Source organism: Mangifera indica, chromosome 13, assembly GCF_011075055.1.
Source record: "Mangifera indica cultivar Alphonso chromosome 13, CATAS_Mindica_2.1, whole genome shotgun sequence".
Taxonomy (NCBI): domain Eukaryota; kingdom Viridiplantae; phylum Streptophyta; class Magnoliopsida; order Sapindales; family Anacardiaceae; genus Mangifera; species Mangifera indica.
In genome coordinates, this window is record NC_058149.1 from 12,595,228 (window position 1) to 12,619,520 (window position 24,293).

At 35.1% G+C, this 24,293-nt stretch overlaps 4 protein-coding genes and 1 pseudogene across 5 annotated transcripts; 3 read left to right on the plus strand and 2 right to left on the minus strand.

The window, feature by feature from the left end:
* The first annotated feature begins 112 nt into the window (after nucleotides 1–112).
* Nucleotides 113–2,896, plus strand: LOC123195339 (annotated as a pseudogene).
* Nucleotides 2,897–4,623: 1,727 nt separating this feature from the next.
* On the plus strand, nucleotides 4,624–10,530 carry LOC123194833 (ATP-dependent zinc metalloprotease FTSH 4, mitochondrial). The gene is made up of 7 exons (XM_044608268.1): nucleotides 4,624–4,891; nucleotides 5,388–5,466; nucleotides 5,798–6,052; nucleotides 6,390–6,626; nucleotides 6,740–6,864; nucleotides 8,350–8,826; nucleotides 9,242–10,530. Exons 1-7 carry the CDS (start codon nucleotides 4,865–4,867, stop codon nucleotides 10,169–10,171), a joined length of 2,130 nt encoding a protein of 709 aa, XP_044464203.1. The 5' UTR covers nucleotides 4,624–4,864; the 3' UTR covers nucleotides 10,172–10,530.
* A 1,396-nt stretch (nucleotides 10,531–11,926) lies between these two features.
* LOC123194835 lies at nucleotides 11,927–15,213 on the plus strand. Of its 2 annotated transcripts, none has more exons than XM_044608270.1 (7): nucleotides 11,927–12,138; nucleotides 12,321–12,445; nucleotides 12,852–12,934; nucleotides 13,309–13,430; nucleotides 13,864–14,028; nucleotides 14,308–14,401; nucleotides 14,622–15,213. In XM_044608270.1, exons 1-7 carry the CDS (start codon nucleotides 12,093–12,095, stop codon nucleotides 14,866–14,868), a joined length of 882 nt encoding a protein of 293 aa, XP_044464205.1. In that variant the 5' UTR covers nucleotides 11,927–12,092; the 3' UTR covers nucleotides 14,869–15,213. The 2 variants fall into 2 exon arrangements, with proteins under 2 accessions (XP_044464205.1, XP_044464206.1); XM_044608271.1 differs by having other exon boundaries at nucleotides 11,929–12,138; nucleotides 12,327–12,445.
* Nucleotides 15,214–15,321: 108 nt separating this feature from the next.
* LOC123194834 (UDP-sulfoquinovose synthase, chloroplastic-like) lies at nucleotides 15,322–18,276 on the minus strand. Its single transcript, XM_044608269.1, has 3 exons — nucleotides 18,121–18,276; nucleotides 16,202–17,283; nucleotides 15,322–16,007 (listed from the first exon to the last, which is right to left on the minus strand). The coding sequence occupies exons 2-3, from the start codon at nucleotides 17,243–17,245 to the stop codon at nucleotides 15,606–15,608; spliced, it is 1,446 nt and encodes a 481-aa protein (XP_044464204.1). The 5' UTR covers nucleotides 17,246–17,283; nucleotides 18,121–18,276; the 3' UTR covers nucleotides 15,322–15,605.
* A 482-nt stretch (nucleotides 18,277–18,758) lies between these two features.
* LOC123194836 (translation machinery-associated protein 22-like) lies at nucleotides 18,759–21,483 on the minus strand. The gene is made up of 7 exons (XM_044608273.1): nucleotides 21,176–21,483; nucleotides 21,009–21,071; nucleotides 20,859–20,923; nucleotides 20,040–20,121; nucleotides 19,861–19,928; nucleotides 19,687–19,770; nucleotides 18,759–19,092 (listed from the first exon to the last, which is right to left on the minus strand). Exons 1-7 carry the CDS (start codon nucleotides 21,321–21,323, stop codon nucleotides 19,036–19,038), a joined length of 567 nt encoding a protein of 188 aa, XP_044464208.1. The 5' UTR covers nucleotides 21,324–21,483; the 3' UTR covers nucleotides 18,759–19,035.
* Between the last annotated feature and the right edge of the window lie 2,810 nt (nucleotides 21,484–24,293).

Below are 24,293 nucleotides of genomic sequence, written 5' to 3' on the forward strand. Positions count from 1 at the left end.
CATGGCAGTGTAGCACAGAAGAAAGAGGTTTCGCTTTTGAAAAACTGGCAGAATTTTTTTGTTTTCTTTTTACATAGTAGCTTTATAGCTGCCTTTTTTTCTAAACAATGAGGAAACATCAGGTGGAGTAAATTAATTACTGTTTATTTGGACTTGGTAGATGACAAAAGAAGCGACAGAAAATGCAACGTCAGACAAAACTGAATTTAGCTTTCGGTTTTCGTTTCGGGTGGTGAATGCTGTACTGTAAAGGAATCGCATCTCAGCCACATCTCTCTCTATCTCTCTCTCTCTCTCTCATTTGCTAGCCTTCGTGTTACTATTATAAGATTTCTTTTAGTTTACTTTTACGTTTTTGTTAAATCTTCTTGGTGTCAGCTCCTAGCACACAAAGAATTTTTTTGAAATTTTGATGGGATTAATGAGTTCAAGGTTTGTTCTTTTGCAAATCTATAACTTTTTTTTTATTTTGGGTTTTGGAAGAGAAGAACAACTAACAGCAATAAAAATCTAGGAGGATCTACCTGAAATCAGCTTCTCTACTTTCTTTAGTTTATCTCTTTCCTCTTGTATCAACTAGTCTTTCTAAATTAGGGTTTCTGCAGTCAGATCTCAGGACTTAATGCCACATATGTACATAAAGTGAGTTGATCTATTTCCATAAATGAAACTTGTAGAGTCTGTCTCATCATCGACTGAACTTCCTTTGATTTGAAATATAGGGAGGATGATTAAAGGTTTGGCAGTAGAAGAGAATATGTCTAATTTGACTTCTGCGTGCATCTGGTGATCAAGCCAGTGCCTCGTCAAGTTCGAGAGTTGAAACTGAAACCATGTACTCACAAGTACAGTCTTTTGCTTCAACAGATCAAGCTCCTCCGCCAAAGAGGAAGAGAAGTCTTCCAGGAAACCCAGGTTAATCAATTAAAATATATTTCAAGTCAAATTAAAATAGGCATAGTGTCTTTCCTTCTAAAAAGTGATTGCATATACCCCGTGGGTTTTAATATATATAGCCTGTGTATTTTAATCAGACCCAGATGCAGATGTTATAGCTTTCTCTCCGAAAAGTCTTCTGGCGACAAATAGATTCATATGTGAGATCTGCAACAAAGGGTTTCAAAGAGACCAGAATCTTCAGCTTCATAGAAGAGGGCATAACCTGCCATGGAAGTTAAAGCAAAAGTCAAACAAAGTGCAGAGGAGGAAGGTGTATGTTTGCCCAGAGCCTACATGTGTTCACCATGATCCGTCAAGGGCTCTTGGAGACCTAACTGGGATTAAGAAGCACTTTTGCCGAAAGCATGGTGAGAAGAAGTGGAAGTGTGAAAAGTGCTCGAAGCAATATGCTGTTCACTCAGATTGGAAAGCTCACTCCAAGATTTGTGGTACAAAAGAGTATAGATGTGACTGCGGAAAAATTTTCACCAGGTAAGAACAACAATTTTATCTGTTCTCTGAACAATAACTAAATAAATTAACGTTAAGTTCATTCAAGAGCAAAATAAGTTCATATGGATTTGGTTTAAATTTTCTTTTAACATACATGCAGATAGCTCTTTGTATATAATACCTCTCATCTTTTTACTTGTTCCTCGAGGAAGAAGAAATAAAAAGAAGGAAGCAATAGATGAGAGAGACAAACAGCGAAAGACTTGAGATTTTTTTTCTTTAAAATTACAATTGGCACTATAAAGTGCATTGATTAGGAAACCTTTAATGGCGATCAATATCAATTAAAAAAAGAATGAAAATACAAAAAGTTGATAAGAGAGAGAGTAGATGCAGTTCATTCTGCGCATTTTAATCGGTTTTCTTTTTGTTTTTTTCCTTGTTTTAATGGTTACAGAAGGGACAGTTTCATCACCCACCGAGCCTTTTGTGATGTTCTCGTAGAAGAGAGTGAAAGAGCTATCACAACAAACCCATTTCTCTCTTCACACCTACCTAATTCTTTAGCATCCAATTATCTCAATTTGCCACCTCAACTTCCAACTCATGGCCTCCAACCTCTACCAGTGAAAAGAGACCAGTACCTAATATATCATCAAAACCATAACCATAACCCAAATTCTAATGCACTTGCTGAATTCCAGTGCCACACTAATTCCCTACACATGTCCGCCACTGCTCTTCTGCAAAAAGCAGCGGAAATGGGCGTGACCATGAGCAAATCCTCTCCGTTATCCGCAGCCATGCTTAGACCCCACCAAGCTCACATGTATGAAAACACTGGTTCCGCATCTACAGCTGGTTCTGGTCTAGGTTTGTCCTCACGTGAAGAGTTGGGAAGTGGGTTTGTTCATAGCTCGGCATCTTTTGGGAATAAAGCTGCTTTTAACGCTGGTTACATCGAACAGTTTGCTGCATGTTCTTCAGCTACTGGAGCTGGAGGTGAAGCATCTCCTTCTCTTCTCCATGATATGATGAGTTATTTGTCTTCTACAAACGCGTTTAATGAAGGTCTGAGTGGCTACAACAATCTTCATGAAACAGTGTCAAGAACAACAGAATCCCGAATTAGACAAAACGATCATGAAAAAAAAGACAGCGATGGTTTGCCGAGAGATTTCTTGAGTCTCAAAGCTTTTCCTCATAAAAACAGCTTTATCGATATAACTGGGCTTGACTGCGTAAATTCTTCTTCTCCCTCTTCAACATATGAACGACATAATCAGAACCAAATACCTTGGCAAGGTTAAGTGGCCCTCCTTTATTAACTTTTTATGAAAGAAACCGATTTACAGCCTCCTGCCATATATGCATGGCTTATGTTCAGTAGTTTATTCATTACCTATTAGTGCTCTCCATTTGTTCTTTCGTTTTTGTTTCGTTTTTTCATCTATAATCTCATCTTGATAAAAGATTTTAGCAACAGAGCGCAATTGTTAGTTTATTTCTTCTATTATTTTTTTTCTTTCTGGTTTCAGAAAATGTTTTTTGCACAGGCCAGTTTCTAAATGAATGAAGCTAATAAAGAAAGAACAAGGACATGTCTATATAAATATGAATTAGAAAAGCACAATATTACTACTGTAGCTGAGGGTAACCTCAATGTGAATCTACTATAAAAGGTCCCAATAAATTAGTTCTTGATATAATTTTCTATGGATGTTAGTTTGATTATTTTATTTTTACTTTCCTTGCCCATACAGTAGTTTTGCATGGATCTTTAGACCATGAGATGGGGTTTAAAAAGGAAAGAACAAAAATTGGATTATGGTAGGACAGATTTGATTAAGAAGTTGGCAAATACCCCTACTTCGCACCACTTTAGAACTTATGTGATAGTGAGAGGATATGAAGCCATATTCGACCAAATTCTCACGAGGCTTAGCGATAATCAAAATGATGCTTTTCTAGCAATATGTATTGAACAAATTTATTTGTAGGCTATGATCATTTTAAGATCGGTTTGCTTTGAAACTAAGAATGAAAGATACTCTTCTCAAATTTGGAATAATAGATTACATATAGGCAAACGAATTTGTTCATCTTCTACTAAAAAACAACTTAACCAACAACATCATTTTTATCTTTGCACCATAAGATTTTTAATAGATTGCACTTTTGAGTTTTATAGCGGACAAACGACTTTTTCCCATCCAAGTTTAATTGTATTCTTAAAGTCATACCCGTAAGATTTGAAAAATTCAAAATCTTATCCATTTAAAATTTTCTATTATAAGTAGGAGTAAAATTGTTATTTTATTAATGATTTTAAAAAAATATATAACTTATTATTTTCCTTTTAAATTTTAAAAACTAACAACTTTATCCCTGCCTAAAGTTTTTTAACTTTAAAAAATCATATTTTCCCCCTAAACCTATAGTTTTTTTTGTTCTCCCCTCCGACCACCATCTTTGATACTGATGACCTCCCCTCTCCACTCTAAAACATCAACCAACTAAAATATCTAGAGAGGGGAGGTCTTCGTATCTCATTATGTGCAAACAAACCTTTTAGGGTGGAGAGAGAAGACCATCAGAGTTGAAGCCAGAGATGGTGATAGGAGTAGTAAAGGAAAAAACCTTAAGTTTAGGGTGGAAGAAATGTGAATTTTCAAAGTTAAAAAATTTTAAGTATGGGTGAAATTATTAGTTTTTAAAACTTAGAGAGAAAAATATAATCAGTTTTATAATTTTTTTAATATTATTAGTAAAATAACAATTTTACTTCTGTCTTTTTTAACATAAGTTAGTTCATGAAAGAAATTTTAAGTTTTTCAAATCTTACGAGTATAATTTTAAAAACACAACTAAACTTAGCTATATAGATTGAATTTTGTCTTCAATCTTGCCATGTTGCAAGTTGGTATAATTAGGTGCACGATAAACTAAAATAAGTTCACCCTTATATGACCTACTTCTATGTTTACTTGTAGTTCTTGCTATATGGAACTACCAAAACGTCATTGATTCTATTAATTAATCTTAATTTTAAAACATTCGATACAAAAATGTGTTGTTGCAATTTCAAAATATTGTGTAGTATATTTTTGTGCACGTTATTTAAGTTATTAGTGGCTTAAAAGACGACCCGAGTCCCGGCCCTTTTTTATTATTATTATAGATTTAGAAGTGCAACATTACGAGGTCAAATATTTATTTGGCAACAAGGGCAAGAACGACATTGCGAAATATCCAGATACTCGACGACGTCTTTCAACGCAAGCCTCTCAGCGGGCTTTCTATCTCTATTTCCCCCATTTTCTTCCTAACTAAACACACCATATATATTGTTTACTTTGTGGGTTACCACTTTTTTTTTGACCTTTTTAGGCAAACCTAGAGGAGAGGAGAGGAGAGGAGAGGAAAGAGTTATTTCGTAAAGATCATTCTTATCGCGGTCTCTGAAGAGGCTATGGCTTTGAGGCGCCTAATCACAGATGTCAGTTATTTATATCCTTAGTTGATTTGATTTTAAATGAATTATGACTGGTTATAGAGCTCTTTGTTTAATTTTTTTGAATGTATTTTTTATATTACAGTTTGCAAATTCGCGGTACTGTAGAAACCCTAGGTTTAAGATTTCGGAGCTGTTTTAGCGAATCCCCAATTCGTAATTTTCGCTAATATTATTTAGGTGGTTTTTGTTTGTAATTATTGGCATTTTTGATTGAAATGAAAGCTCTGTGTTAAGGTATGCAATGGAGCTATATTAGGATTCTGAATCAAATATTGATGTATTATGGACAGAATAGGGAGATATTTGCTAGGTCTCGTTTGAAATTGCATTTTTATTTAATGTGATTTAGGCTCCGTTGGGCTAAATATTGTTGGAGCTGAATCTTGATTGAAGAGTTGTATCTCACAGCTGATTTGTTAATATTCTGTGATTTCAGCTGCTCTTTCATTTTTCATAACTCCATGTTTTGTTTTGCTAGGTTTCTAAGCATCGATCAAATTTGGGGCAAGTCAAAAATCTGTTTGTTAGAACTTGTATTACTGTTGACAAGTTTGGAGGTATGCATTTCAGTGTCATCCAGACGTTTGATAATTTTCTCAATCTTATTATAAAGGTTTTTTTTCCTAATATTTAAGAAATTTTTGTTATCTGGTTAAGACTAACGTTGTTTTGATGAAGTGTTTTTTTTTTTTTTTATGAAGTGTGCTGCTTCGGGGTTTTTGTGATAGTTTGCTTTTCTGCTTCTAAATGTCTTAAAACCAGAATGAGTTGCTCCATATTCTTTATTGCCTTTGGACTTTGCAGAGGCATTATATGAAGATTGAGCTATCTTTTCTGTTTATCTTTGTTTTCAGTTGTGAGAATACTTACCTTTCCTTCTTTTTGCAGGTAACATTGCCCAACGAAGGTTTCAGTCAAATTATGCTGGTAATTTAGCTCGTAGAATCCGTGAAGCAGATGAAGCCAGTGAGGTTGCCCACTTTCGAGAACTTTACCGTCGAAATGATCCTGAAGCAGTGATTAGACTATTTGAAAGCCAACCTTCATTGCATTCTAACCAGTCAGCACTCTCAGAATATGTTAAAGCATTGGTTAAAGTTGACAGGCTGGATGGCAGTGAGCTGCTTAAGACATTGCAAAGAGGTGGGTGGGGAATTTAATTTTTATTACCAATATATATCTATTGCGGGCATGAATATATGCTGATGTAGTGCAAAGTTGGAAAAATTGAAGATGAGATGTTTAAAACATTTTGCATATTATTCCTGGTTTTTACAAAACATTCTTGATTCAGATTATGCATGTCGCCAAGCGGTCATGCTGGTGCTGTTATTGAAAAAGTGTGCAAAGTAGACATGTACTATTTTGAAATCTGGGCCATGTTTATCTTTTTAAATGTTGGAATGTATTTTACTTTGTTACAGATGTTATTTATCTTAGTTTTTATTCGTTAAATGAGAGAATTCTATAATATCTGTAGGTATCACAAACTCAGCGAGGGAAGAAGAAAGTACAGGAGCCTTTTCAGCTCTTAAGAATGTTGGAAAATCTACAAAAGATGGTATTCTTGGAACTGCCAGTGCTCCTATACACATGGTGACAGCTGAAGGAGGGCACTTAAAAGAGCAGCTGTGGCGTACGATTCGTGCAATTGCATTGGGTTTTCTGTTGATTTCTGGTGTTGGAGCACTAATTGAGGATAGAGGAATCAGTAAAGGTTTAACTATATAATGATACCTCCTGTTTGACTATGATATTGATCATTGGGACAGATGCAAATTGAATTCAATGTAACACAGTTTATTTTATTCATGATACTCTGTGTTTTAGGACTTGGTTTGCATGAAGAAGTGCAGCCTAGCATGGAATCTAACACAAAGTTCAGTGATGTAAAGGGTGTTGATGAGGCAAAACAAGAGCTTGAAGAAATTGTCCACTATCTTCGTGATCCAAAGGTAGATTATTTAGAATCATTTCTTTGTGCGTGTGTGCATACAACTGCACTACTCTTAATTTACCTGTGTGTGTATGTTTATGTGACATTGGTGTGTAAATGGTTGTGCAAGTCACACTTGCAAGAGAAATTAAGTTGGGTTCTACACCCAAAAGGTAGTGTGTGATGTAGAGACCAAAAATCTTTCTTAATGAAGTCCCCAAAAAGTCATTTTTGCCTCTTTTAACAGGGCTTAATGCAAGCATTATCTTAGCCATGTGCTCATGGCTTTTGTGTCATTCTGGGTCCTAGAAAAATTTGACACATTGTTGTCTTCCAGCACCTCATTGTAGTATCAAATTTTATGCAAAGAGGTGCTTTCATGCTTATAGTGCATACATGTCTGAGTGTAATCAATAAATTAAATTTGTTCCTTTGGTTTTTGTTTCTGAATGTGCTAGCATGTTGCTAAATCTACCTGTGTGATCAGTCTTTGGTATGGTAGAGGTTTTCTACTATTATTTGTTGGTGGGTGAAATTTCACTTAAGTGCAGTGAAGTTGTTTCTATGTTGGAAATGAGATGCATGTTTTGTTTTTATTTTGCTAAAATAATGTAAATATCTAATTTTTTTAATATGTTGGATGTTGACTATATTGCTCATGCAATTGATCTTTCTTCAACTGTTGAGAGCATGGTTTTGAAAATAGGACCCCACTAGTTTGACTGGGAAGTAGGGGCCAGTCTGGTTTGGGTGATGGATTAAACTAGGTAGTGGCTACGAACTGGGATGAATCGTTGTCAAAAGGGCCCAAACTAACCAGTTCATGGTTCAACCACGTGTTTACCATGGTCTAACACCTAGTTGATGTCAACATGTTGATGTTAGCATAAAAATATTAAAATTTCACAATGATTGGGACTCAAACTAGAGTCCTAGCCATTGGTATGACTTGGAAAATAGCACACACCATGTTTGGTTTCACTTTTTTCCCCCTTATTTAACCTATCCTTTGGATATTGTAGGGAAAGTAAAAAATTTTGCACTTGTCTAGGACTTGAACCCAACAACCTATCAATGGACATAGTATGTGTATGCCACTAGGCCAAATTTTTTTTAAGTACATGTAATATAGATTTTCTATTAAATGATTAAGTAGTCAAAATTGTTGTAAGTATCATATTTTATATTTATTTAAACAGTACACTAGTCCTACCACCAATCAATTGGTTCGATCATTGATTGGCCCGAATTGGCCCCTTCATTGGGTCGATGCTCAGTCTGGGTCTGAAATCATTGGTTGAGAGTACAAAATTTCTGTTTACATACCCTTCTTCCTTGGAGATATGGTGATTTGAGTGCACATAGTTTGTCTAGAATCACAAAATAAGATGCTATATGTATGACATTTGTGATTGAAATGTTAGACATTCCTTCTTTTTGTATGTTTCCTGATACAATGGAAGGTTGATTTGCTTCCCTGAGATTTTGGCTTTCTTTGTTACAGCGCTTCACTCGTTTAGGTGGCAAGCTCCCAAAAGGAGTTTTGCTTGTTGGTCCACCTGGCACGGGAAAAACCATGTTGGCAAGAGCTATTGCTGGAGAAGCTGGGGTTCCTTTCTTCTCATGCAGTGGCAGCGAGTTTGAAGAGATGTTTGTTGGTGTTGGAGCTCGGAGAGTTAGAGATCTCTTTTCTGCAGCAAAGAAGCGGTCACCATGTATAATATTTATTGATGAGATAGATGCTATAGGTGGAAGCCGTAATCCTAAGGACCAACAATACATGAAGATGACTCTGAACCAGTTGCTAGTAGAGTTGGATGGCTTTAAACAAAATGAAGGGATAATTGTGATTGCTGCGACTAATTTTCCAGAATCATTGGACAAGGCTCTTGTAAGACCTGGACGGTTTGATCGCCATGTTGTTGTTCCAAATCCAGATGTAGAAGGACGGAGGCAGATCATGGAATCACACATGTCAAAGGTATTTTTTGTTCCTTGGGAAACAAAAAAACTTAGATGTATTAAAATTTGGAGGTTAAGTTGACAATTGCCAGCTACTCTGATCTGGGACAGTGCTTGGTTTGGGAATGTCAATCTGGTGGTCCTGGCAGAAGTATTTTTGTTATTAGTGATGCATTATATCCTATCAATGCTAGTGTCCTAAAATCCTTCTGGAATTCTGACCGCATTCCTTTTCTTTTACCAGTTGACATAGGATTAATTCATATCATGATAATTAAATTTGGTCAAGAAATTCATACAATAGTTTTTGTTTTTTGCAAGGGCGTTTTGGTTTTTCTTTCCCCATCTAGCCTGGCCATGGTTATGGGGCATACAGACCAGAATATTAGCCACCATCTATATATGCTCACCTACCTAAACATTTTAAATTACAGGTCTTGAAGGCAGATGATGTTGATTTGATGATCATTGCTAGAGGGACTCCTGGGTTCTCAGGTGCTGATCTTGCAAACCTTGTCAATATTGCTGCACTGAAGGCTGCAATGGATGGAGCCAAAGCTGTGACAATGGCTGATCTGGAGTATGCCAAGGACAAGATCATGATGGGAAGTGAACGCAAGTCAGCTGTCATCTCTGATGAATCTCGGAAACTGACAGCTTTCCATGAAGGTGGTCATGCACTTGTGGCCATCCATACTGATGGGGCACTTCCGGTTCACAAAGCAACCATTGTTCCCCGAGGGATGGCCCTTGGTATGGTTTCCCAATTGCCTGATAAGGATGAAACAAGCATTTCCCGCAAGCAGATGCTTGCTCGGCTTGATGTTTGCATGGGAGGAAGGGTTGCAGAAGAGCTCATCTTTGGAGAAAATGAAGTCACTTCAGGTGCATCTAACGATCTACAGCAAGCAACTAAGCTTGCAAGAGCAATGGTTACAAAATATGGCATGAGTAAAGAAGTTGGTGTTGTCACTCACAATTATGATGACAATGGTAAAAGCATGAGCACAGAGACTAGGCTCCTTATTGAGAAAGAAGTGAAGTACTTTCTGGAAAGGGCTTATGACAATGCAAAAACTATTCTCACCACCCATGGCAAGGAGCTCCATGCACTTGCTAATGCATTGCTTGAGCACGAGACACTTTCCGGAAATCAGATCAAAAGTCTGCTTGCCCAAGTAAATTCACAGCAGCAGCAGCAACCTCAGCAGATAGTTGCACAACAGAGCAGTTCGCAATCCACCCCTGTGCAGCCTCCATCAACTCCTAATCCAGCTGCATCAGCCGCCGCAGCAGCGGCCGCAGCAGCTGCAGCTGCAACTGCTGCTGCTAAGGCCAAAGGCATCGCACCTGTGGGATCTTAGTCTTAGAGAGGCTGGTAGGGCCATAGCCATTTATCAAATTGACTGTTTATAATATAATTACTGCTGGCCTTTTGGTTCTAGAACTGTAGTCCAATTTCTGCTAGACTTTAATGTATAACCATGTGTTTCAAAACTGAACAGAAGCTATTAAAGAAGTTAATGGCAGTAGCATATTACCTCGACAAGTTTAGCAGTTATTTTTAAGCTTGTGGGGATGCGTATCCTGTCCCCTCTTTTTAACTTACTCTTCTCACTGTTATTGCTTTTACGGTGCAGAATAATGTACAATTTAACATTTGGTTCCTTTGTGCTTAGTTGTAAAAACTCTTATTTATTTTTATTTTATTAATGTCTCTCTATGTTTTCTTGTTTGGCGGAGGAAGAGATGAAGGTTGGTTGGAAATAAATAGTCTGCAAATTCTTTTAAACTATTGAATCTGGTTGTTACTTTAATTTCTCCTAATGGTCTGCTGTTAGCTCATGTTATGCCTTCTCAGTTGCCTTTAGTTTTGCATGCCGAAATAATTTACTGTCTATCATGCGGGAAAATGTACACCTCCACCACACCTGAATTGGGTTTTCAGAGAAAGAATGAGTACATTATAGCCCTCTTGCTCTTGTATCTTTTTATCGGAGTTGTTACCTTATATTACTTGCAATCATCGTACATTCAACACATACACTAATGTTAAATTCAAAAAGGAGTTCTTTTTTTATACTAAAATTAACTATATTTACCCATATTTCAAGTACCAAAATGAAATTGATCATATATATATATATATATATATATATATATATATATATATATATATATATATATATTGTTAAATGAATATGTTTAAATTCATAATTTAATACAAAAAATTACCTTCACCTCTTCGATATAAATCCCAACCGTATGCAGACAAAAAAGTATTACAACGGATATTTGTTAATATGAGGGTGATATTAGACATATGATATGAATAGGTGAAGAGATGTTTTATAATATAGGGGTTATTAACTATTTGACCTTATAAGGATTAAGTTGAAATTATATCATGTGGTTTTATTTTATTTGATATTTAACTATTTTAAAGGCAAATTGATATTTTATCCTGGTGGATAAATTGATATTTATCATATTTTGTATTGTTTTTAGTTGTCTGTAAAAATTAATATTTTTTAAATTTTGTATCGAATTTTTTAAAATATATTTTTACTTATGATATTTAATAAAAATTTAGAATTTGTCTATCAATTAGAGTTGGATTTTAACCGTATTAGTTTAGCCTCAAATTTTAGTTTGGCTTGTTTTGAATTTATTTAATTTAAATTTGAATCAAAAGATTAAACTTATTTATTAAATTAAACTAAACTCGAGTTAAAAAGTGTTCAATTTAATTCAAAATTTATTATTCAAATCAATAGTTTAATCAGTGGCTTGATTTAACTAAAATTTTGATTTAATTCAAATTCATACATTTTTCTTTTATATCATAAAGTTTTTCCTTTAAGGAAATAAATAAAAATAGATTAATTTTTATAATATATGTTTTATTTATAAAATAATAAAAAAAATTTAAAAATTATGCATAAAATAAAGGGTAAAGAGAAAAAAAAATTTTAACCCCCTAAATACAAAAATATCAGAAAACTCTCATATTAGGAAATTTTCCACGTGGGAAATTTTAAAAACCCCACCAAGCGAAACCACGTGTCATGTTTTTAGAAAAACCCCCCGCATACTGAAAATTTATATCAGCCCCCATCACGGCTCCCTCGTGCCCTGTACTGTTGAAAAATCGCAAATGCACCCTCTGCTATCAACCGAACTTAACTAAATAACGGAGGTTCGATGAAGACAGGGCTTTAGTCGGGTTTCTATTTGCCTCAAAGCTTTCCTTAAGCAAGTGTCGAGTGGGTTTGCCTTTCGACAATGGCTCGGTCCACTCAGACTCATCAAGAAAAAGCTCAGCTTTCAGGTGAGGCTTCTAACTTGTAAATTCATCATGTCCCCCTTGCCTTGACGATCATAATTGATAGAAAGTAACGACACATCCATTATACCCTTTTGATATTTATGAAAATTTAATCATCTTTAGTTTGAATTTATTAGCTAAACAACTTTAAATTAAGCTTTTTAGATGTCTGCTCTTCCTCTTAGTTACAGGATTCCATCACCAGAGAGTTGTAATACATAATAAGCACGGTGAGAAGCTTTTGGGTATTTTGCATGAAACGGGTTCAAAGGAGCTTGTTATTGTTTGCCATGGCTTTCAATCCTCAAAGGTTAGTCATGGTTAGATTACCACTGGGTGTTTAGAAAAAACTACTTAATTATATAGCCATGTAGTGCACGGAAATTATTATATGCACATGTCGAATTGTTTCCTGACGCCAGTGAATATGATCTGGATTTAGAAAAAAATGCATTCGTCCGCCTTAGAGAATTGATCTATGTATTCATTTGGTGTACTTTGTGTTTGATTTTAACCTTTTGATTGTCTGTTTATATCTTAAAATTTTCTTTAGTAAATGATTCTTTAAAGGACATTGTGTAATTCTATAATCCTTGGTTGAATCCGTGGCATGTCACTTCTTTTCTAGTATGCCTTTGTCATCTTCATTCATCTTTGTTCATGCTAAGCTTGTTCTTTTGAGTTCAAAACTTAGCTGAGATTAATTCTCTCTGTAGGATCGTATCCCCATGGTGAGCGTTGCAGCTGCCCTAGAGAGAAATGGAATTAGTGCCTTCCGCTTTGACTTTGCAGGGAATGGGTAAGCTGATAGCACTAAAAGGAACCAGCTGTTTTAGGAACTACAATCGGAATCCTTTTGTATAGATGTCTTCTCTTGTAGGTCTTAAATTCAAGTTGAGAAGATCTATGTGAGTATGTAAATTTAAACCATTCATGATCTTCCAGCTACTAAATCATCCCTTTTCCCCACTTGCCTCTGCCAGCTTCATCATCAGTCTCAAATAATTTGGAATAACAAAGAAAAAAAAAAACGTTTCATATGAATCCTCTATGATTTTTGTTAATGTAATTCCATACAATTTTTAAATCTACCCTCATTGTTATATTCTGCATATGCATCATTTATTGCTCATTCATCCAATTATAAGCAGCTGTTTTTGCATCGCTTTCCAGGGAAAGTGAAGGGTCCTTTCAATATGGTAACTACCGCAGGGAAGCTGAGGATTTACGTGCTGTAGTCCAATACTTTCGAAGGGAGGAACGTGCAATAAGTGCAATTATTGGGCACAGTAAAGGTCATCAAGACACATCTCTAGCTCAATTCATAAGTCAGATTAATAACTTGAAAAGACCGAGTGAATTATTTTCAGCCTTTCCAACTTATAGGATGATTTCAACCACAACCTTTTACATTGCTGTAACTTTGTTTGACTACATATAGCCAAAAATTACATAGCCATAGACTGATTAAAACTTTTTATTAAATGCATCATGCTTATGACCCGAATTTCTGGTTTTGGTGGGATATTTTTTGCTTTAAATTAATAGCTAGTGTATGATCACGAAGATGTGTCTTTCTATATAGACTTGTAGCCATCACAAAGATGATCACATAGATATTTTCTGCTTTGGATAATGCTTTGGACCATAATGTGTCATCACACTGACTAGTCTGATTTATTTGTTATTTCTTCACATGTACTATATGGCTGAAAAAGTTTACTGCAGGAGGAAATGTGGTGCTTTTGTATACTTCAAAGTATAACGACATATGTACAGTTGTCAATATTTCTGGTCGGTTTCATCTAGAGAGAGGCATTGAAGGTCGATTGGGTCAAGGATATTTACAAAGAATCAAGCAGCATGGATTTATAGATGTTAAGAATAGAACGGGTAAGCTACAACTGGTAAATATAGCACAAATTTGTCCTTAAGGATTATATTTTTGTCGTTTGTTAAGACAGGCCTGGTTCTTCCTTAATATTCTTTATTTCCAGTATACTGGAAATTTCTCAATTGACATTTCTAAAAAAAATTACTTCTTAATATAGATAACCAAGGGAATGCATGCTTTTTTGAAACCACAAGGACCTTGTGTCACCCAGCAATTCTTGGGACTACAATTACTAACTTACTGTAGATTCATATAACAGCCTTCATTTCTATTTGCAGGGAAGTTTCAGTATCGTGTGACTGAAGAAAGTTTAATGGACCGCCTAACTACTGATAATCTTGCAGCATGCCTGACAATTCACCTAGACTGCAGGTAATAAAGTTTTTCATCCAACGGTTGCAATCTGCTCTCTGTGATCATGTTTTTGCATTGCCCTGCCCGTTCACATTGTTCATTTTACAATTTGTTTTGGAGTTTGAAAGATATATTCTGCTATGACATTTCACAGAAACCAGTCTATGCTATAACTATCATTAAGTTAATTTTGATGCTGAATCAACACATAACGTACTGTTGCTGCCATCGTTTACAGGGTGTTGACTGTTCATGGATCTATGGATAGAATTGTACCTGTAGATGATGCTTTGGAGTTTGACAAGCTCGTACCAAATCATAAACTACATATCATAGAAGGAGCTGATCATGAGTACACTTCACATCAAGATGAGTTAGCGACTGCTGTACTCAACTTTCTAAGGGTAAATGGTCAAGAAAGCAACATCCCCAAAGAGTCTTCGTCTTGCAGAAAAGCTGTTAATATCATAAATTCAAAACTTTGATAGTCTGATAGTTCCCTGGTAGCTGCAATAATCTAGTCACATGGGAAGTGGGGAAAATTGGGTTGAAAGCTGTCAATCAAATAACTGGGATGTCAAATTCATCTATACAATGGAAGTTGTGGACTGCTTGAATGGCAAAGCTTTAGATTTTCTAGCGCATGGCCATGATGTTTTTCAATTGGAAACTCAATGAATGTGCGATTCAAATGATCATAGAGATTGTGATTTTATGATTACAAATGTTATATGGAAGTTTCAAGTTTACTTTCTTAAAAGAAGAAATCAGTCATGTTTTAATGTAAAGGGCTCACCTTTAGTAATCAATTTGAACTGTTATCTTGTTAAGCACTTCTCTGAGGATGTGCTGAAATTTGTACACATTTCCAGCTTTACATGTTATATATGTCCTTGGTAAAATTTTCAGTCAAATGACATCGCATCTGAAACAACAAATAGCCACACATGAATACCGTTCATATGAAATATATTTATACTGCTTCATCCGTCTACAAATTAATCTCTGTAATATCATAACATAAAAGCCCAATGCAGATTCCAGGTGTAAATTTTGACAATGGAGATATGCTATACTTGCACGGATAAGTCGCATAGTTTTGGGGCTGAACTGTTAATAGATTAAATATTTCAAAAGCTGTTGCACTATCTACCAAAAATAGAGAGATAAAGCAATGAGGGCAACACACAATCACTTAAAACCCCTCAATCCTCTTTGACTTCTATGCTGCAATAGTCTTCGGCTTTGTCCCAATTTTTTTCCAAGAAACAGTTGGCATTATCTGTTTTGAGTCAACACGGTCCTTGAACTGAATAGCGAAGTTGAGCAATGAGTCAAGAAGAGAGTCTGAAAGAAGGTGTGGTTTGAGTCCCAACTCAATGAGTTTAGTGTGCTTTGCATTGTAATAATGCTCTTCTGCCTCTACCCTTGGGTTGGGCACAGATATGGTTTCCACATCAAGCCCAAGTTTCTCTCCTGCTTTTGTAACTAGGGCAGCTAATTGATTGACAGAAAACTGCTCAGTGAACTGATTGAACACCCGAAATTCACCAGGTTGCGCTGGATTTGCAATGGCAAGTTCAACACATTGAACTGTATCTCTTATATCAAGGTAGCCCCTAGTCTGAAATTAAAATATAAAGGGTTAATAAGAGCAAGAAAATGAGAAGGTAGCCATAGACAGTTATAATTAGCATCCCAAGGAAAAGTCAGGTACAGTTAAAAATAATGAGCGGAGAAATATGCAAGGTATCTCCTCTATTGCTTGGAAGAAAAGTCTAGCAGATGACACGATATAGTGCAGTGAATGAATCATACCTGGCCCCCTTTTCCATATACAGTAAGTGGATGACCTACAGCTGCCTGAACACAAAATCGGTTCAATGCAGTCCCAAACACTGCATCATAATCAAGCCGATTGCAAAGCTCTTCATGAATAGCAGTCTCATCAGTTCTCACTCCATAAACAACTCCTTGATTAAGATCAGTGGCTCTGATTCCCCAGGCCTTGCAAGTGAAGGCTATATTATGAGAGTCATGAACCTTACTCAGATGATAGAAAGAGCTTGCTTGCTTGGGATAAGGCAGAGTATCTGTTCTCCCATTATGAGTAATTGTTATATAACCCTCCTCAATATCAATGTTTGGAGTACCATATTCTCCCATTGTCCCAAGCTTCACTAAATGACACTGCTCCCTGAATTCCTTAATAGCAAAGAGAACATTCAGTGTTCCAATTACATTATTATTCTGAGTAAAGACAGCTCTTGACCTGTCAATCATTGAATAAGGGGCAGACCGCTGTTCCCCAAAATGGACAACAGCATCAGGTTCAAATGACTTGAACGTGTCTGCTAAGAATTCAAAGTCACAAATGTCACCTATGTAGAGTTCAATAGTTTTCCCAGTAAGAGATTTCCAAACACGAAGTCGGTTGTGGATGGAGCTTATGGGAGTCAAGGAGTCAAGACCAAGTTGGTGGTCAAAGAGACGCCGGATGAGACTGTCAACAATAGAAACCTCATAACCTTTGTTGGACAGGTGAAGGGCAGTGGCCCATCCACAGTAGCCATCTCCACCAATAACCATGACCCGCTTTGGCTTGGCAGGATCATTGGAGGATTGATGCAAACCAGAGCTTGATTGGGTTGGGGCTTCTTGTCTAATGTGGGTGGAGGTTGCATAAACAGTGCAACTTCTTTGTGGCCCCCTTCCTGGCAGGGCAACCCTATGGACTGGAGATTTGGAAGTTTTCACAGTAAAAGAGGTAGAAAATGCCAGTGGACCATGGTTCAATGGTTGGAAGAACGGTTTGCGACAAGGGATTTTGAGAGAGCATGAAGTTGAAAGCAATTGTGCCATATTAATGTATGGTTTCACTCCGCAAATTGTACATACACCTGCAAGGTATCAAAATTCCAAACAAATTGAGTTTCAAGTGCTGGTAAACTGTGCTTCAAAGTAGAAAATTCTTCAAATTCCAAATAAATATGCATGCAGAAGCAGATACAAGAGGAAGGGGGAAGAGATGGGGCAGAGAATAAACGTGATATATCTCAGTAGAAGTGTTTCTGCTCAATGGATTCAAGAGTTAAAACTCATTAACAAAGAGCAATGAGTAAGACCAGATAACTATAGATTACAATTCAGGCAAGCAACATTTCCATGTAAGTCTCAATCCTAACTAAAAAGGTCTATAAGAAACAACTAACACATCCCACTTTGGAAGTCTTAAAAAAGTAGTATTATTCAAGATGCAGAACAATATGAAGTAACACAGACATCACATATCTCTCAAACAATGTCATGTAACAGTAAATACTTGCTATTGATAGTCTCCTCACATTCATAGAGCTCTAACTTGTGAATAAATATATCAGGGCGTCCTCTTCCTAATTGCAGTGGGAACCTTATCTTGTCCTGCTAGAGCCTATATTCAATCGTATTATGGCCATAGAACTACTGAAGTTTCGAACCACCCAGTAGGGTACACCTAAGTCACTAACATAAAGCTGTGAGAGGAAGCGACTGGAGAATAAACGCAACAGCTATAAGCGATGCCAACACTGATTTGGATCTTAAGTGTCCAGGACAAAACAACATATAAATGACACATACCCAGTTCATTGTTAACAGTAAAAAAAACATTGTTTACTCTACAACACATTAACATAAAATAGATAAGCTCAAACAGGTAAAAAACACAAAGTAACAGTAAAACAGAGAGAATTGATTACCAAGACAGGATTTTGTAGTAAGGTAGACTCTGAAATTGAGTTCGTTGAAAATGGAGAAGGAAAGCAGTAATGAAGTAGAAGGGCTTTGGGTTTCTTCTTTCAGGGTAGAAGAATAAAAGGAGATAGAAGCAGGTATATTCGTTTTATTGGTAGATGCTACTACTGCAACATTGTTTTGTTCGGACCGGGATCATTGTAATATGGGTCAGCCCAATCACCCATGACTTCCACCAAATTACATGAAACTGTGGTCTTGTTGAGCCATGTGTAATTTTTTAGATTTTCTTATTAAAAAAAGGACAAAATTTTATATATTTTTTACCAAAAATACCGAAGAAATACAATAAGAATGGTTTTGATTACTTTATTTTGAAAAAAATATGACTAGTTTGGTACCCTTCAAAAGCGTCGATTAAACCAAAGTATTAGAGCATTTTTCTAATGGTAGAGTTGATTTAACGACGTAATCTTAACTATCACTGGTAAAACTAAAATTAGCATAAAATGAACTCCCATACAATCACTATATAATCCTTTACAGATATGGTAAAAAGGGTAAGTAAAATTGAGTTGCCCATATTCAAGGATTAACTTCTCAAGTATAAAATGCTACTAATCAGGCTCAGGCTCAGAGAGGATTAAAATAAACATTAGAACTATATTTATATGTAGTGTAGCAAGATTCTACTAGATCAACTAGTCAGACCAGAAAAAGTGAACAGTTTTGACATTCCACTGATACAAAATTTTGTATCACAAGTATGAGGTTTTTCCGCAATAACTATAGTAGATTCAAAGGTCGTTCATCCGACTAATGGAGAAGTTAAGATGCTCCATTCAGCAAGCTACAGATTAGTTTATAAATTGGCGATCATTTCAAAGAGTTGAGCGGAGCTCCCTCAAGAAGCTCTGACATCAAGCTGCTGCAACTTTTTTACCATCTTCAATGAAGTAAATAGAATTTTTAGGCACCTGAATTGGAACAGGAATGGAACAAGTTTAGTGCAGAGAAAGAGAAAATTGATAGAGATTGCATTGCTTCTTGGCTAGATCAGAATTGTTGTTAATAATGAGATGACATATTGTAAACAAAGAAAATCAGCATCGACTGCAAATACATAGCGCAATCAGAGAAAAAAAGATCTGCTTCTAAGCAGCTCACCCATTTACTAAAAGCGTTTGTTGAACCAAAACGTGTGAAAGACTTACACCAAGAAAGAAATATTTCTAATTGTATAAGCAAGCACAATGTTTAGATTCTCAAGAGTCCCCCTAAGTAAATGGCACAGATCTCATTCTAGTTGTACTAGGAATTGACATGCCCATCATCAAGTCATAGATAAGATAGCTTTGAGACCTTTACCAAAAGACCTCAAGAGCAAATGGTAAAAATTCATGCCAGCAAACCAAGAACTCAGGGTATAATGGTTTTGTTTCTTATCTGTTGGGCATTTGGAGGGTAACGTCCTTTGCGCATAGAGCTTAGATGTTCATACCCCAATGTATGATGAGTTAAAAGACCTAATATTTAAAAATAATAAAAATAAAAAAGCTCGAACAAATTACCACTGGCCAGGATTCTGTAATGAATTCCACAATGTCATATGATATGTCTCCTTGAACATCAATTTGCTCTTTCTCAGTTGGCCCCTAGAAGCAGCTGATCATCAGTACACTGAGTGAAAGCACAAATACAAAAATGAAAGAAGCTGACTACAGAGACTCATAATCCTTACAGACCTTAACAACTGACGCTCCTGTGGCAAACTTTTTCCCAAGCTTTTTAGAAGCGTCACTAAGTTTAATGCCTATACACAATCTCATCATCAGAAAATAATCTAAACTCCAAAATTAACTAACCAGACAATGGAGCTCTCAACTGTACCATTTCAACAAGGTAAAAACAGTAAATGGCTTACCAAATAGGTCCAACCCCTTCACAATGGTGATACATTTGCGCTTGTTCCGTACAACCTTTTCAATTACAACTTCTAGCTTTTCCTATCATTAAAATGAAAAAGAATTGTGTTATTACTGGGTTTTTATATTACAGCTATGCATTTGTACCACTCAATGCAAGGACAAAGATAAAATGCCAACAGTAAATAACTTTAATCAATAATGAAATAAAACTCTTCTAATGTCGTAGAACATGTGGATAACTTCTGGCATTACTATGGGTCACAAGCATCAAGTCCATGAGATCAATATGCAGAATACACTCATAATATGATTTAATATTAACTGGTAAAAAATATCTCATGTTTGGCAATACTTACATATGCAAAAGTAGTAACTCTACCTGATCCACATTACCATGACTACACTCAATTCCCACTCACAATGTCGCTAAATATTATTCTCCGTATCAAACAAAGTTAGCTAAACTTATGCTTTGAAAAACTGACATTAATTTCCAATCAATAGAGTTAATTTGATCAGATGATTCTTAGAGAATAATACTGGATTTTACTCTCAATGAGTCAAATGTTCTGAAAAACTTAGAAAGCAGTACTAATTTTCATGGATGGTAAATTATGGCAATATATGCACATAATTTAAGCCTGATTACATTAGAAAAACATGAACATGAGATTCTGCTCAAACAAAGACGACATTATCCAACAACAATGCACTGGAAAAAAACTTAGACAATAGACTTTCAATCGCCGGCAAATTAGAAATTTAGCAATATATTCCGAAGCAGAATGAAAAATAAAATAAAAGTAAAGACTTACTTTCTTCTTTATTTTACCACCTGGTAGACGTTTAACTTCTTCTTCCTTAGACGATGACGCTTCCCCTGAAATTAACGATTAATCCATAACTATAACTAACATGTCGGAAAACATAACACACCCATAAAGAAAAAAGGAGAGAGAACTAACCTGAAGATAACCCAACTGATTGAAGCTGAGAGGAAACCTCATCAGCCTCCTTTTCATTTGTCTCTAAAAGCATAAAGCACATTATTTATTAAAAAAAAAAAAAGTATAAGGAATTCAAAATTATACAGGAAACTTTTCGTGGTATTGAAAGGTTTGTTCTTATTTACCTGAAAGAAGATGTGGGTATATTTCGGGAGCGTTTTTGATCAACCAAGGTTTGCACTTGTCAAAATGGGGACCGAATTCACAATATTCCGGCGGAAGAGAACATACAGAACAGTATAGAACTTGCACTGCTTCAGGTTTCTCTGCCATTCAAGCTATTTTAATCTTTGATCAGCCAATGCTTTTCCTTAGCAGCCGCAGGGTTATAAAGATTGAATTTTGAAAACTTTTTCCTGCGTTTTGCGTGATACTTACTACCTGCGGAATCGGAATCCGGTTCTGATAATTTGAATTGATTTATAATTTGGGATATTGAATATTTGAGCCCTTTTCTTAACAATGTACAAATATATATCACACAATTTATTGGCTTAACAAAAATATCATAACAGTATTCTTCTTTTCTAAAATGCCCTCATTAATATTATTTATATAGAAAGATTTTCTCTCTTTTTCATCTTCTTTCTAGCAAAAGAACAAATTTCTACAATTCTGAAAAAACTTAAAGCAAACACATATAATTGAATAATAAATCTCATAAAAGAAATTTAAAGAAAGAAACCGCTAGTTATTATAAAGGATTTATATAAACAAAAGGGAGGAAGAGATGAAAATTGTCAAATTTTTTTAGATAATTCATATTTTTTATAAAAATCTCATAACAAAATCATTCAAATTCAAGTCAGTCTTAATTCAAGCCCTTATGTTTTTCTATTTAACAATTGAAAATTAAATAATGTAAAATAGATTTATGTTTGTGACTTCATATGAAATATAATTTTATTGTGATTTCATATTGTTGTATTATTTAATGTTATTTAATGTTGTATTGATGATTAAAAAATATAAAAATTTAGTTCTGGATAAAAACCAGACGAAGAACAGGTTGGTGGCAATGCTGACCCTTGGCGTCAAGGGTTAGCGTTGCCACCAACCCTTGGCTTTCCGCCAACCTATTCTTATCTGGTTTTTATCCAAAATTGAATTTTTGTATTTTTCAACCATCAATATAACATTATAACAATATTAAACAATACAACAACATAAAATCACAACATTAAACAATATAAACAACATAAAATCACAACAAAATTATATTTCAAATTTTAGACACAAAGGAGGGAGAGACGAAAGTTGTCAAATTTCTTTAGAGAATTCACATTTGAAATATAATATTGTTGTGATTTCATGTTGTTAGATTGTTTAATGTTGTGATTTCATGTTATTGTATTGTTTAATATTATATTGATAGTTAAAAAATGAGAAAATTTAATTTTAGATAAAAACCAAACGAAGAACAGGTTGGCGAACAGTCAGGGGTTGGCAGCAACACCAACCCTTGGGGTTGCCCCCAACCCTTAACGCCAAAGGTCAACGTTAACACTAAGGGTTGGCGTTGCCGCCAACCTGTTCTTCATCTAATTTTTATCTAAAACTGAATTTTTTGTATTTTTTAACTGTCAATACAACATTAAACAACATTGAACAATACAACAACATGAAATCAAAATATTAAATAATATAAATAACATGAAATCACAACAAAATTATATTTCACATGAAGTCATAAACATAAATCTATTTTATATTATTTGATTTTCAATTGTTAAAGAAGAAAACACAAAATATAAACGCTTAAATCAAGACTGATTTGAATTTAGATATTTTTATTGTGAAATCTTTGTAAAAAATGTGAATTCTCTAAAGAAATTTGATAATTTTTATTTATTTATTCTTTTTGTTTATATGAATCTTTTATAATAGCTAGCGATTTCTTTCCCTAAATTTTTTTCAAGAGATTTATTGTTCAATCACATATGTTTACTTTAATTATTTTTCAAAGTTATAGAGATTTTTTTTTTTTTGCTAGAAGAATGATAAAAAAGAGAGAGAATCTCTCTATATGGTAATGCCAATAGAGATATTTTAAGAAAAAAAATATTGTTATAATATTTTTGTTAAGTAAATAAATTATGTAGTATATATGTATATACAGTACAAAAGACAGCTAAAATATTCAATATCCCTTATAATTTTTATGCATATGCCATAAAAACAATTACTTTAATGGAAAATCTAATAATTAATGTTGCATTTGACTCTTTCTTTTTTTCTTTTTTTTTGGTAAATCAAAAGTTTTCCGGTATAACTCACGAGAAAGAGTCTCAAGAACAATTTCTTTATTATTTTATGAAAAGGACTTTCGAATACCTTGTCCTTGTATTGCGTGGTATTCCTATGGTCCTTTCAAAAGAGATGTGATGATTATTTACTGTTGTGGGGCATGAATCAGTAGATATTTTGAGTAAAACATGGCATATTCCAGGCGGCATATTCCAGCGTTACCTGGGACAAAGCTGGCCTGTTGCTGTTCTTGTATACGATGAGTTACCTGTAAGAGCAAACTAGTTTGACTTAGGGTTTAGACTCACGTGAATCTCCTTTTGTAAGTCTAAACTACAACAACCAGTCAACAAGTAAGCTCATACGCTCTTTCACGCACCGAGATAACGTCGCATGTGCATTCACGTGCCGAACACAAGTTGTCACATTCCTCCACGTGCTCACACACATCGGTCAACGCTATAGTCAACAATTTGTCCATTGACCGATCAACTCACCAAATGGGGCGTTGATCGGTTCAAGTTGAATCCGGTTGATTCAATGGGTTGACCAGTTGCCGATTGGTTGACCACCAGATCAAGTAATCGGGTTTTTCTAACCCGAATTCGATCGAGAATTGTGCATAAACCCTAGAATATCTATTCGTCTAATTGGCCATTTTTCGGTGATTTTCCGATGGAGAAACCATAGAATTTTTGTAGCCTAGTCAATGTTGAGTCTAGTCGTTCCAAGTTCCGACGCCAATGGCGTCGAAAATAGTAGAAACTGAGATGAAGAAGAACACACATTCGGTCTCGATTTTGGATCAATTTTCATCAATTTCGGCATTAATTCGAGTCGTTTTTCAATTTAAAACATGTAACACCATTTCAATTATTTATCTAACATGTTTCTCAACACCAATTTTATGCAATTTTGGCCGAATTAAATTCGTGCCCAAAAACAAATTTTTAAAACAAAATTGAATATACAGATTCTAATTTATACAATATACGT